At 41.5% G+C, this 15,457-nt stretch overlaps 1 protein-coding gene across 2 annotated transcripts in view; it reads right to left on the bottom strand.

Annotated features, from left to right (window-relative positions):
* The window catches only part of EEA1 (early endosome antigen 1), a 137,881-nt gene extending 125,345 nt beyond the window's left edge, over positions 1-12,536 (bottom strand). The window contains exon 1 of one of the 2 annotated variants that reach the window (XM_066257761.1): positions 11,793-12,536. In XM_066257761.1, the coding sequence (XP_066113858.1) occupies positions 11,793-11,816 (24 nt within the window). In that variant the 5' untranslated portion in view covers positions 11,817-12,536. The remainder of the gene's footprint in view (positions 1-11,792) is intronic. The other variant, XM_066257760.1, reaches the window with a different exon arrangement.
* Positions 12,537-15,457: the final 2,921 nt, after the last annotated feature.

The following is a 15,457-nucleotide window of genomic DNA, read 5'->3' as shown; positions in this document are numbered from 1 at the left end:
TGTTATGTCTCCTGGGCTTGGCAGAGTGCCCTACTGCAGGAGGTGTCCTGTAGAGTCCAGTGGCACAGCCGTTCTGCTCACCCAAGGTAGGCATGCCAGGTACGCCCACATCCCATGTGGGGTGTACACCCTCCTATTATAGTTGAGCCTTGATTACTGCTGGCTCATCAGTGTAAGGGATTTACTACCCCCAAGTCAATCATCTGGAAGGACTGGAAGATCAGTTGTGCAGGGGCCCACCCCTTGGAGCAGGATTTAGTTCAGCGGAACTCTACTACTCACTGAGTGACCCTGGAGTGTGTCACTTGTGAAGGTGACTGAGTGTTGCTTCAATGGGGACTGAAATTGTCCACCAACTGCATTGGCTCTGGTGCATTCCAGGATGTGCAGGCCAAGGTCAGCCACCACCTGTGTTCTGCCCAGGGCCACTTTGCATGAGCTACAGTGTAATCTGCAGGTGGCTGCTACTTATGCCCAGGAAAGGCCAAGTTGCTAATCAATGCTGGCTGCCACTAGTTCCAGGCCTGGGGCCACTTCACAAGAAGTACAGGGGCCTGATCTGTGGTGGCGCAGTTGATAAAGCGTCAACTTGGAAATGCTGGGGTCGCTGGTTCAAAACCCTGGGCTTGCCTGGTCAAGGCACATATGGGAGCTGATGCTTTCAGCTCCTCCCCCCTGTCTCTCTCTCCTCTCTCTCTCCCCCTCCCTCTCTTCTCTCTAAAATGAATAAATAAAATAAATAAATAAAGAAGTACAGGGCACTCTGAGGCTAGATGCTACTTATTTGAGAGATTTTAGGGAAGTCTGAAGCATGAGCCAAGATAAGTCATTCGTGTGAAAAAGCCACTGGAAACAGCTTGGGTGGGCCAAGTTGGTGGGGCGGAGTCACAGGGAATCAGCAGGGTGGGGTGAAGAGTGTTAGCCAGGTTGATAGAGATTCAGACATACCAGCTCTGAGGGAAGGGTTCTCAAAAAGAACAATGGCCTCTGCTAACACTTCTGTCTGGAAGAAAGCTGCCCATCCAGCTTTTATCTTAGTGCCAAACAATTAGTTCAGTTCTGCTCTGTCCCTGACACCTGTTTACCCAGTGTTGGAACTCGGAGGGAGTGAGTCCAAGTAAGTCTGTGTACAGACTCTTTAAGAGGAACTGCCTGGGACCTAGCAGCCCTCTGTCTCCCTCAGTCACAATTCTGGCTGATATTTATAGCCAGAAGTTATAGAGACTTCTCTTCTTGGCACTGGAACCTTGGGCTGGGAAGCCTGGTATAAGGCTGAGATCCCTGCTCCACAGAAGGGAGAGCCACACCAAGATATCCATCTGGATTTTTATCTACCACATGTGGGTGTGGGACCAGTACACTTCACATCCTGTCTCTCCTATCAGTCTAGATATGGGTTCTTCTTTATATCCTTAGTTGTAGGACTTAGGACTTCCATTCAGCTAGATTTCAGGCCATTCTGAATGAGGGCTGTTCTGTAGTTCAGTTGCAATTCTGATGTAGTTGAAGAAGGATGCAAGTACCACATTTACCCCCTATTGATTTTATCTCTTAACTTCCTTGAAAAATCAATCTATTCTCTATCCCCAAAACCTGTGCCTGAGTTCAAGCTTTCATCATACCCTGGACTGCCAACCAGAGATCCAGAAATTCTAATTCAATGGAAGGACTCAGGAATCTCTTTTTTAAGGGTTCCAAAAGATTCTAATGTGAACAATTTTAGGAACTAAAACATTATTACTTTCTAACTGGACTCTCTCTCTTTTTTTAGTAATTTGCTGAAATTTTTTATTTATTCATTTCAGAGAGAAAGAGAGAGAGAGAGACAGAGAGAGAGAGAGAAAGAGGGGAGGGGCAGGAAGCATCAACTCCCATTTGTGCCTTGACCAGACAAGTGCAGGCTTTTGAACTGGCGACCTCAGCGTTCCAGGTTGACACTTTATCCACTGCACCACCACAGGTCAGGCTAACTGGTCTCTCTCTTAATGAAACCATTCTCTCTACAGAGACATCATGTAGTCAACATACACTTGTTACTGAAAATCACTAAGATCAAGCACTAAGGTCCTACACACTAAGAAAAAAAGAAATCCCCATCCTGGTCAAGTAAGGAAGAAGTAAAGTAAACAAATTAAAAAATCGATGTAATAAATTTTCTAGAGATACATAATACAATAGCTACTATATACTAAATGTTTAGTGAATGCTGGATACTATGATGAGTGCTCATAAACATTATTTCATTTAATCCTTCCACAATACTACGAGGTACATATTATCCTCAATTTACTAATAAATGAATTGGGTCTCAGAGAGCTTGAAATTTTGCATATCATCTCATCCCATTAATGGAGGAGCCCTAAATGATTGTCTAATTCCAAAAGCTCATTCTCTTAATTAGTACTGGGTGCTTCAGGAGAAGAAAATAAAAAGCAAGCAAATAACTCCTAGAGTCACCTGAACTAAGCATTGTGGACAAGTGATTGTAGGACACTGTGAGCAGAATAAAGAACTTCTATAGCAGTATGATGGGATGAGAGAACAGGTAAATTGTGGAAAATGGAATAAGTTAAGGATAGCAAAGTCGGCGTATATACAGAGATGAGTGCAGATGAACCTGAAATGGTGTTAAAGGGGCCCTAGCATTATATACATGTGTATAAAGAATCTGGACATCTCCCATGGGCACTGAGTAGTCACCAACAGACTTTAGACAGAATAGTGATTCATTCACCTGTTTTACTTTGTATAAAGATAACCTGGGAAAATATTTTTGAGACTTTTCCTTATAAAAAATTTGATTATTAAAAACTTTCCTTATTATGTGACCTGTGGTGGCTCAGTGGATAAAGCATTGACCTGAAATGCTGAGGTCACCAATTCAAAATCCTGAACTTGCCTGGTCAAGGCACATACTGGAAGCAACTACTATGAGTTGATGCTTCCTATAATACTCCCCTTTCCTCTCTCTCTCTCTCCTCTCTAAAATCAGTAACTGGAAAAAAAAAAAACTTTCCTTACTGTCTACAGTATAAAGTCCAAAACCCTTCCCAGTCTCACTTCTTATAACTATCCCTATTCCGATGCAGAAATACAATTCCCCTATGTACACTATGCTATTCCAGGCTCCTACATTTATCTGGATGGTCCCTATCTCTAAAATGCCTTCTCTCCATTGCTCCTCTTTGCCTTAGTCATGTCCAGCTTCTGCAAGGCCTTCAACAATCTCCATTCCCTGTCTCTGCCCAAATTCTCCCTCACCCTTCTGCCACAGAATTAGTTACTTTTTCTTTTGTACTCAAAAATTTCTTTTGTATATCTATTAACATTTATTACATTGCTTTGCAATTATTTAAGTATGTTTCTCCTATTAAAACTCAAAAGTATTTTATCCTTAAACCCAGTACAGCAATTAACACAGAATGAATGTTCAACAATACAATGAATAATATCTACACACACACATAAAAAAAACAACAACGTATTTTCTTAAATAGATAAAGCTAGCCTGACCAGGTAGTGGTGCAGTGAATCGAGCACCAACCTGGTATGCTGAGGTCTCAGGGTCAAAACCCCAAGGTCACCAGCTTGACCACATGGTCACCAGCTTGAGTGTGGGATCATAGACATGACCCATGGTCACTGGCTTGAGCCCAATGGTCACTGGCTTAAAACCCAAGGTCGCTGGCTTGTGCACAGCATCACTGGCTTGAGCAAGAGGTGACTGGCTTGGCTGAAGCCCCTGGTCAGGACACATATGAGAAAGCAATCAATAAACAACAAAAGTGCCACAACTACAAGTTGATGTTTCTCATCTGTCTCCCTTCCTCTCTGTCTCTCTCTCTCTCTCTCTTTCTCTCTCAAAGAAAAAAAATTAAAAGATAAAGCAGTGAAATAATACGAAAAGTGTTCCTTGAAGAAATTTCAAGTACATAGTAATAATCCGACATTAGTGGCAGCTGAACGCTAAGCTCCTCAGGGGTTCATGTCTCTATTTACTCAACAGTGAATCCATAGCACACAGGTAGCCCATAATCAATGTTTGGGAAATAGATATATTCGAAAAGGTCTTCCCTATTCATCACCATTTTTTCTGCTCACATAGTCATCACTCTAATATAAATCATAATTAGTTATGCCTAAAATATTTAAATCAGTCCCATCTGATCTCTGCCTATACTCTCCTATGGTTTTACTATATTACATGCAACACTGGCAAATTAATCTTCCCAAACATCCTTTTTAATATTCATTTCAACAAATATTATTAACTCCTACTATGTACCTGAAGGAAATCAGACTATGTCACCCCAAATATGCCATTTTAGTATATTGATTGTTTTTAAGTAAAGGCACTTAAGAAACAGCATGTGAAAAAATAATAATAATCCTAACCTCCTTTTCTTCCTGAAAGCAGCAGGTAAAACTCTCATATGAAAGACACTTTCCCTGTACCAACAGGGTAGAAGGCATCCATATCACTAGAGACAGAATTTGGGGCTAAGCAACCTATACAAACAAATCTTGTTAAACTCACCCTATCTTCCAAATTATTTCTTCACCATTTACTACCCTACCCCTAGTCCAAAGACCTTTGTCTTGTCAATTCTTCACAAATGTATTATTTCCTTGTCTAAAAGTACACACACTTTCCACTCGTCATTGCTTTGGATCTTTATTCTCCTGTGAAGCTTCCCATATACACATAAAATTTTAATAAAATTTGATGCTTTTTTTCTTCTTAATCTGTCTCATGTCAGTTTAATTCTTAGGCCCAGCCAAAGACCCAATGAAGGTAGAGAAAATTTTTTCCTCCCCTCCTTAATAAAAATATTTCACTGCTTAATAAAATCCTATTGATTTCCTAATGCCCACAGAATAAAGTTCAAATTTTCAGTTAGATGTCTGCTGAAAGAAACAAAAACCCATTCCAGACCTTGGTCTCTAACACCATTCCCCACTACAAGGAAAATGACTCCTCAGAAAAATGGCTAATTTCAAGACTGGGAAAGGGTAGATGAAGGTTGAGCTTGGAATCCCTTTTAAGCCAGAAAAAGAGGAAGAGTTAAAAAAAAATTATAGGACCATGTCAAAAGATACAGGAACCATCTTGAAGAGGCTCCCACTGTTCAAATCTGAGACAATCTGAGCACCAAACTAATTTAGTATAGTAATGATGAGTATAAACCATGAAATAGAATTGAAATTATGAGTTCATACCAATAGGGAAGGAGAGCGGGAAGGGAGGGGAGGAGGAAGGGAAGGAGAGAGGGAAGGAGGGAGGGAAGGTGGGAGGGGAGGAGGGAGGAAAGGAAGGAAGGGAGAGAGGGGAACAGGAAGGAGAGATGAAGCTGAGAGGAAAGGAAATTTCTAGGGAAGGGAGCTAGGAGAAAAGGTAGGGAGGTAGGCGAATCCAAGGACCAAATGATAAATATGGAGAAAACGCTAGAGTGGAAAAAACATCATTATGCAGTCACTAGATCAGGTATAAATCAACAATGGATGTTAAATCTAGGGAAAATTTTGATAAGGAGCAGGATATTTGCATGGTCTTATAAGTGATGCAAAAAGCAACAAAAAATCTAGAAAAAATAATTATTATTATCCAGTCAAAAAAATGGGCTATACCTTGACCTTTGACAAAGTAATTAAAATTAACATCACCTATCAAAGACAGAAAGACATCATGGGCATCCTGATGTGAAAACCTAAGGACACATCTTCCAGGAAACATTCTGGTCAAGAATGCCTAATCTCAATCTAATCACAAGAAAACAAACAATCTAAAAAGAAAAAACATAAGGGAGGATCTGTATTCTTCACAAATATCATAAACTACAAAAAAATGCAGTGGAAATGTTCCATATTAAAAGAGGCCAAAATATGATAACTAGATATATTATCTAACCCTAACTGGACCTTATACTGCAGAGGGAAAATGCTACAAAGGACATTATCAGATCAACTAATAGAATTGAAATTATGGATAATATATTAATCAATGGAAATTTATGAAGTTGACAATTATACTTGGTTATGTAAGAAAATATCCCTAATTTTCACTTACATATTCAGAGGTAAAGGACCATAAATGATCCTGAAAAGATTCCAAAAAAAAAAAAAAAAATACAGAGAGACAGAGAGAGAGTGATAATGAGAAGAAGGAAGGAAGTTCCTTGAGGGAGAAGTTAGGTCTCCTTTTTCCTATATCTTCCACAGTGACTAGCATAGTGCTGACCACACCAGTTGAGTAATGGTGGGGGGCAACAACAAGATGTTATAAAAAGAGAAATAGATTGGGAGATGGACAAGTCTGGCTATAGTCTGTTTTGACATCTACTTACTGTGTTTCGTTAGATAAATCACTGAATCTCTGTATGTACTTCCTTATTTTTTAAATCAGAGAAATAGACCTGTTATCCATAAAATCCTCCCTTTTCTACAATTCCAGAAGAATTAAATCCATTTTTATCAATGCTATTTATACCAGTCAAACTAAATTTATTACACTAATATTGAATCACAATAAGTTACTTAAGAAAGAAATTGCAACAAAGTTTACAAACTGCCTAAACTACTAAATGCTGATGATCATCTTTCTGGCCATCAAGCACTTTAAATTCACATTTCTCTTCAAAGGACTATTAAGCAAAATAGTCAATACAACATACTGAAGCCACATCAATACTTTTTTTCAGATCCCTTTCAAGCTTCAGTGAGATACCCCTTACAAAGAGAAGCAGGAGGAGCAAGAAGAAGGGAATCAGAAACTAAACGTTCTGTAAAATACCCTGGTGACATTCAAAGACTGAGTTATAGTAAATTATAAGCACATTACTGCTTCTTTCAAAAGTGTTATTTAAAGGCCACTATTCAAAAGAAAATTTCAACAGTTAAAACAAGAAGGTCATGTAAAAACATAATGTTAAAGGAATGCAATATAATTTCAAAGAATGGAGACAATTTCAAACAAATCTCTAAAGCAGTATAAAAGCTAGTAGCCACGCCCACCATCACAGCCACCTGGCCCTTGCAGGTTCGTATTTGATTTGGACAGATGGTAATGAAACAACAGAGCCAAGAACTGGTGGGCCATTATCTTTAATCCTAGCTCACACGTGGTGGGCGAGAAAATATACAGTGGGAAAACACTTCCCTTTCCATTCAGGGCTCCCAAAGCCACTGAATTATCAGAGTATTCCTAGAATCAAAGGTTTCTACCTCACCAGCTTTATTCACCTCTGTTCCCCATCTCCTTTTCTCTGCACAAGCTCTGCACAAACTGGCTTCTCCTTCAGCACTCCGCCATCTTGGCTGCCTCTCCTCTGCTATGCTGATGGCAGGATCTGAGCGAGAGAGAACCCCTGGTCTGCTTCATTTTATAGTGTAGAAATTAAAGCCTTTAAGTCAATATACAAATAAGAAAGTCTCTGATACAAAGCCACTTATCTGAGGCATAAATGGGATTCCTCATAAGAGTGCACCACCCCACAGCATGCAAAGTCAAGGGTGTGGGAAAAAGCTCAATTCTGAGAAAATCTTAGAAGAAAGTTGAAAAGATCTCAGTATTAAAAGGGTAGGAAAGGCTTAATCTTAAAACTAAGCCTTAGGCCAGTGGTACTCAAACTTTTTGAAGTTGGGGCGCATTTAAAATCCTACAAATAATTGTAGGCACACTATATACAAATTTCTGAGAAATATGTTATAATAAGTCAAATATTAAATAAAAAATATAAAGTCTAAGTGTGCTTTTATGGTAATTAAACAAAATAAATACAACAAAATTAAATTTATTCTGACATTAAAAAGTTTTTATGTTACATTTTTTGAGTTATGCTTTTAAGAATTCATAAAAAGAGGGGTTAAAAAATAATAAAACAACAAAAAAGTTATCTTTTTATATATATAGATACTTTCTTAGTAAGATTTAGTAAATTCGGCAGGTCCCGGCACAAATGTGTTAAGTTTTTTCATTCTTCGTGTTTATGAGAAACATGAGCCTGATGTGTCCTAGCAATTTCTTCAATGTTTGGGCATATATTTGAAAGGCAAACTCTCATTTCCTCATCAATACATTGAAGAATTTCTCTCTTTTTACTCTTAACTATGTTGAGGGTAGAAAATCCTAATTCACATCAATAGGATGTTGAAAATTGTAGTAAAATGTCCAAAGCTTTTTTAGATATTGGCACATATTCTTCTCTTACAGAAATCCAAAGGCTTCAAGAGACAATTCCTTATGTTTAATCATCAAACCACGATCAGTGGATATAGTTGCCAGTTCTTCTTCTTCTGTTAATGTTAACCCAAATTCACTTGAAGCTTCCATGAATGAATTTCTAATCCAATCATATTTTTCAATGTCAAGTGATGGAAAATGCTATAAATTAAATTCTGCCCGTCAGCCTTCAAGTCCTATTTTATTTACACTTAACTTTTGCTCACTTCCAGAATCAAATTCTTCAATATCACGCTTTTTTTGAGAAATCTATCCATCTTATTTGGATGTATTCATCTAAAAATAATATAATGATGTGTTAATAAAAAGAGCGGTATTCCCATAATGAAATGATATAATAGAGTAACTATATTTATCTTTATATCTGAGCACATGCCGCGAACCAGTGTAGCTAGTAATTCCAGGTCCTGAGTGGGAACAGTGAGGAATTAAGAAAATACATGGACTTAAGAAAATACGGGGTCAAGAGAGCCCTGTAATTGCTGCTGGCAAGAACAAAGTGTGCCCAAAAACTGCATCTTGCTTTATTTATAGGGCAAAGTGAGGACATTAGCAAATCTTAACTTTACACCAAACAAAGGATAGAAGAAACTTGCCTCCAGTCTTTCCAAGGAACATGGGGGATAGTATTAATATAAACAATCCAGTGCCCAGCTTAACAGCCTTTTGCAACCTAATCAGGCAAGTGATTGGGGGGTTGGGCAGATTGTCAGCATACAGCCAATTTCCCACACCTCTGTACCCCAAAAATCTAAACTCCAAAACACTGTTGGTTTTTTGGTCCCCAACAGGCACATATTTCTCTGGAATACCATAGGGCGCACCTGGTAATCTTCTAGGGTGCACCAGTGCGCCCTGGCACACACTTTGAGAACCACTGCCTTAGACTATAAGGACTTGCAAGCTTACAGCCTGTCTCCCACACTCAATGCAAACTATAAGTGAACAAACATATATATCATATTTACAAACTTATCTGACTAAAAATCAGCAACTTTACTCTTATCTTAATATCTCTGCTGAGAAGTAAAATTATCAGGGTAGAATAAAATAAAGTGATTACTACATTATATAATTTAAAGATTCCAGTTATACTTCTTGGTAAGTGGAGTCAATATATAGTCTAGGTTCTAAACTATTAATAAAGTCACAAGATTTCTTTAAGACTTTTATCAAAATTCCCTTATTAAATGCTGAGCATTAACACTGACCCATCTTCAAGATAAAAGCTGAACTGCAAACGGCACTCCAGACCTCCCCTTATCTGGTCTCTAGCTACCTCTATAGCCTCATCTCCCACCAATCGCTAGGCATCATTTCACTTATTAAACTTAATTGTTCATGTTCCCTAATATTATACACCCTTTATGGCTCCATGTCTTGGCATTTAGGCACTCTTCATTCTCCTATTACATAGTACCGTAATTACTTTTCAATGTCCACCTCCACATACATACGGTGAGTTCTAAATGTAGAGCCCATATCTTATTTAACTGTTTCCCAGCTTCCAGCATATATCTGGCACTTACTGACACTCAATATAAGTACACTGAAAGAAAAAGTTATGTAGTTAACTGTGAGAAACAATTCAAACTTTGCTACAAAAGAATATGTACACAGTTTAACACAGTGATTTTCAACCAGGAGCAATTTAGCTCCTAAAGGACATTTGGTAAAGTCTTGCAGATATTTTTGGTTATCACATAAGGAGAAAGGGACTGGGGGAGGGGTGCTACCGAAATCTAGTGGGTAGAAGGTAGGGATGCTGCTAAACATCTTACAATGCAAAGAACAGCCCCCCAAACAAAGAATAATCCGGTCTCCAATATCAATAGTGCCATGGTAAGGAAACTAAATTGTCACTTGATTTATTCCCATGTGATGATTCCATAATCTCAGCAATAACCAGAATAAACTCCAATTTTGTAGTTTCAACTAAAACTTCTGCAACAGTGTATGTGCATGCACCAACACTAAAAATCATCTCTATATAACTGTAATGCTTAACAACGTTAAGAGTACTGGAAAACATCCTGTACTTATGAAAACTAAACTTTAAAAGAAACCATCAGCAAACTAATTTTCAGTTGTGGAACTATAACAGAGTCTGAGGCATGAGGTAATCCATTCCTCCAAGTCTGATAAAAGAAAATTATCTAAGTACTACAAGTAAATCATGCACAGATGTCTTTACTGTTGAACACAGAAACATAGGGCAAGAGCAAAGGGCCAAAATCACCATCTGATTAAGACTTTTAAAAACAAAAACCCTCTAACAAAACCACTGCAAAAAAAAATCATCGCATGTCAATAAAGTGTGGCAGATACATAAGTTAGCTATTTCTACCTTTGATACATAACCAAATTTCACATACTTGAACATTTCACAAAAGCTATGCAAAAGCAAAAACACGCCCTTTCTAGACACTGGTTGACTCAGCTGTCTTTGGCACCTTGGCTGAATACCACAAATTCACTCGTTTCTTCCGTCTTTTGAATTAGTTTATCCTACTCACTCAATAACCAACTAATGGGTTTGGCACCGACTCCACAATCATTTACCTTTTACTGCACCCCATTAGTCTCAAAAAGAAAAAAAAGAAGCTATCCAAAACAAACAAACATTTAAAAAAGTAAATCTTATAGAAAATAGATTTTAGATTGTTATAGGAACTGACTGCCAAACACTACGCCTACAGCTTTCCAATGCTCTAATCTTTTTATCTTAAGGTTTTCTCCAGATGTCAAATACAGATAGCACTGGCAGAAAGTGCAGTAATCAATGGATACCACTGGATAAAGCCTGCTACGGATTTATTCTTAGCTGAAAAACAAAAGAGGCTGGGTGGGAGGGGAAAACGCATTTTTAATTGGGAAGAAAAAAAGTTTCCAACAGTGAGTAATATCTTCTCTCTCAGCTGACTTTGCCAGTTAATGTCGGTACCATGGCTGGGCCCATGCTAGGCCGGGTTGCACCCCATTCCCCTCAACACTGTCCAGATGCGAAAGCGAAGCTCGGTGCGACCAGCAGGTACGTGCGGTGTCAAGTCGCGGGCACCGTGGGCGCGCAGAGTGGGGTGAGCGTGCAGCAAGCCTCCCGTGATCTCCCCGGCGCCCTCTAGCCCGACAGGCGGCCCGCCAGCCGGTCGCGCAGGCACTGCTCTCCACGTACACCGCCGTGCGGGGCCGGAGGGGACGCGCCGGCACCACACCCTCCTGCCCGCCGCCCTTCAGCACTGACAGCCCCGCGCCGGAGCGGGGCGCCGGGCCTGGACGTGCGGGGCCAAGGAGGACCGCGCGCCAGGCCCCGGGCTCCGGCCTGCCACCCCGCCGCCGCCCCAGCCGCCCTCCCTGCCCCCACCGCCCGACCCCGGGGCGAACGACCGCGGAGTCATCGCCTCCGGACAGCGAGGCCTAGAGAAGGGAGAAGCCCGCGCTGAGTGCGGGGCGCTCGCGCCGCCTCCCCAGCTGCTAGCGCGGCGGCGGCACCCGCAGCCCCGGGCTCGGGCTGCCCCGCTCACGTGCTGCCGGAAGGACGATTTCACTCTCTTACCCTCTGCAATATCCTCCTTAACATGGTTTAATCACCACCCAGCGCCGCCGCGGTGAGTCTCCGGACCCTACGCGGGCCACTGACTACTCGGGGTGCGCGGGAGGAAGGCACTTAGCCAGGAAAGGACCAAGAAGGAGGTCGGGGTGAGGCGGCGGCAGCGGCTACCGCTGGAGCGGCCCGGACTTCCCCACAGCAGGCGAGAGGGAGCGCGAGCGAGCGCCGAGGTAGCCGGCGAGCGTCCGCCCGCCCGCCGGGCCGCCCCCGTAACTGACAGCTGGGCGGACCCGCCCGGCAGCCGCCCCGCCCTCCCGGCCTGGCCATCGCGGGGGGCGGAGCTGAAAGGGGCCTGGCCGGGACCCGCACCAATCGGAAGCGGCGTGGCGTGGGCTACTACGTGACGGACAGGCGGCGGGATACTGGTGCCGCCGCTCCTTCCGGCGGTCGGAGAAAAACTGTGGCCGCGGAGCTCACGCTAGCGCTCTGTCAGAGGCTGCGCCCTGGCACCGATCGTGAGCTCGCTAGGGAGCCCAGTAGGGAACCTAGGGACCCGGTGTGGGGTTGTCCCTGACCGTGACCGGAGGAGGGGACTCCAAGGTGGGTACCCTACTATGGCACCACAGGCTGGTCTGTAAAATTTGTCAGTGTGACCGTGGCCTGGACTGAGACTGGTCTGGGTCCTCCTGTTTTCTGGAAGCACTTAGCGCCTGGGTAGAAGCCACGGAGAGAATCACAGACGGGATTAGCCGGTGTAATGGGCTTCGGTGCCCTTGTCCGACTCCTGGTTTTTTATCCCTACTTCCTGCTTCCAGTTTCAGCCAAACAGAAAGAAAAGAATCGGAAGAAAGGCTAGGAAGAAACTGAAACTGTAGTTAGCAAAAAGAAGTTTGGGGTTGACTCTTTTGGACTATAGCAACGTTATTGAATGGATCAATATCGCTAACATGTTGCACTTTATCTTTCTCAAGCTCATGTTTTGTCCATTCTAAGGAATTTTAAATCCTATATGAAGTGAATCAACATTAATATGTCTGTTTTATAGATTAAGTAAAAATACACCGATACACAGTGTGCCAAAACAAGGACGTGGACTTATAACTAAAACGATGTCATAATTAAAAGACTCAAAAATCACAGCTTCAGAGCCCTACCATTCTAGTATTCACAACCTGAGAAGTTTGACTTTTACACCGGGAAGAAGAGAGAAGCCTTTAGTAATGTCTAAATAGGTAACTGGAGATAATAATGCAACTAACCTAGAGAGGCACTGGTGCGACTGAAATCTAGTCAGCTTTTAACGGAGTGCTTATTGGAAAGTACTTACAGGTCTTTTGAAAAAATATAGCAAATATTATTCTTAAGTGAGTTAATATGAAAGTGTTTTATAAAGTGTAAAACATTATATGATGTAATATGTTGTTTCTGTCCCAAACATACTCTGTTTTTATTGTGTGTGCCTATTGTGCAGCAAATCAGTCATGCCTACAAATAATGCATTATTAATCACTACTGATAACAGGGCACTTAAATACTTCCAGTTGAAGATAGCAAAGCACACTTTTCCGTCTTTCCAGACGCAGGTTTATTATTTTCAGACAATATGGGAAATACCTTCATCAACTAAGGTGATAAGACTGTGTAAAATAATAAATATATATTTGGACTCTGCCCCAAATTCCTGACACAGAGCTTGTAAAACCCTTGTAATTTCCTTAGTATTAGGGTGCTCGTAGCATCCTTTGTTCTAATATTTTATCTTTGATCCTGGTTCCTGACACCAGAACTTCTAAGATCTTTGGAATCCACAAAGTGCTGAGTGTCTTTTTTATGCTAATGAGGTGATTGGCATTTGGGGCTCCCTAGATAGCCCTAGGATTGGAGTTGATCTCCAAAAACACCTAGGCATGATTAGAAGGTCCCCTCTGTTTACACAGGGGAAGATGGACTTGAAGAGTTCATCACCGGCCCTGGCCGGTTGGCTCAGTGGTAGAGCGTCGGCCTGGCGTGCAGAAGTCCCGGGTTGGATTCGCGGCCAGGGCACACAGGAGAAGCGCCCATTTGCTTCCCCATCCCTCCCCCTCTCCTTCCTCTCTGTCTCTCTTTTCCCCTCCCGCAGCCAAGGCTCCATTGGAGCAAAGATGGCCCCGGGGGCTGGGGATGGCTCCTTGGTCTCTGCCCCAGGCCTGGCTCTGGTTGCGACAGAGCGACTCCCCGGAGGGGCAGAGCATTGCCCCCTGGTGGGCAGAGCTGGTGGATCCCGGTCGGGCGTATGCAGGAGTCTGTCTGTCTCTCCCCGTTTCCAGCTTCAGAAAAAATAAAATAAAAAAAATAAAATAAAATAATAAATAAAAAAATAAAAGAGTTCATCACCAAAGGCCAATTAATCCTGCCTATATAAGGGAGCCTCCATTAAAACAAAACAAAACTAAAACTAAACGATGAGGTTTGGAGAGCTTCTGAGTTAGTGAACACGTCAAGGTGCTCGGAGAATGATGTGCCTGGAGAGAACAGGGAAGCTCTGAACCTCTTCTTTCATACCTTCCTCTCGGCATCTCTTCCATTTAGCTATTGCTGAGTTGTATCCTTTATAAAAAGCTGATGATAGTAAGTGAAGTGTTTCCCTGAGTTCTGTGAGCTCACAGAACAAATCATTGAACCTGAAGATGATGTTATGGAAGTCCACAAATTATAAGCCAGTTGGTATAAGAAAAGTTGATGATCTGGGACTTTCAATTGGTGTCTGAAGTGGGAGATGTTCTTGTAGGAGTGAACCCTTAACCTGTGGGGCCTGTGCTAACTCTAGGTAGTTAGTGCCAGAGTTGAACTGAATTGTAAGACACCTAGTTGGTGTCCAGAAAATTGGAAAATTGCTTGGTTTCGAATAAAACCCCATACATTTGGTGTCAGAAGTCTTATAAGTAGAGAAAGAAAACACTTTTTTCCATTTAAAGTGACTTTTTTGTTTTTCAAAATATTTCTTATAATGTCGCATGCTAAGGCCAACTTTACTGAAATTCTGTGTATCTTTTGACTAATAAGTAGACTCTTATCTCCTGCTTAGCATATTGGTTATTCAAAAATCTTTGTGCTCCCCTATAGCTTATAACTTCATCACTGGAGTATTATGCTAAAGAACTTGATTACTGCAAAAGAAAATAAGCAGTCAGTGAGACATAATGTAAAAATACCATTCACTAATCTAGCAGCTTCCCACACATAACAGTTCTGCTTATGCTATCTGGCCACTAATTTCTATTCATTCAGCTCTCTTATACTAATATTATATCTGTTCTTTGACTCCCCCAAGACCCCTCTTACTTTTTTACTAGAGTTCTCTGCATATCATGACAATGCTCTAGCCAACTGAGCTATCCAGCCAGGGATAGAGTTTTCATCTCCATCAAAACTATTTTTCATCTAACAGAAGCCAAACCAAATTATCCACCTACTCTATACAACACATGAGCAGCTGAATATGTACATATACAACTGGGGCTACCAGGCTTATTTAACATTATAGCCACAGACCTTAGATAGGAACTCAACACAGTCCAGCAGCAGTCAGTCCTGTTACACTCTTTCTGTCCTTCTTCCTCTAGATGGCCAAACTGGCTCTTACACCTACAGTGTTTCACTCTTCACTCACATTTTTCTTAGCCCACTCCAGT

This window comes from Saccopteryx bilineata, chromosome 2 (genome assembly GCF_036850765.1).
Source record: "Saccopteryx bilineata isolate mSacBil1 chromosome 2, mSacBil1_pri_phased_curated, whole genome shotgun sequence".
NCBI lineage: Eukaryota > Metazoa > Chordata > Mammalia > Chiroptera > Emballonuridae > Saccopteryx > Saccopteryx bilineata.
This window is presented reverse-complemented; position numbering and strand designations above follow the sequence as displayed.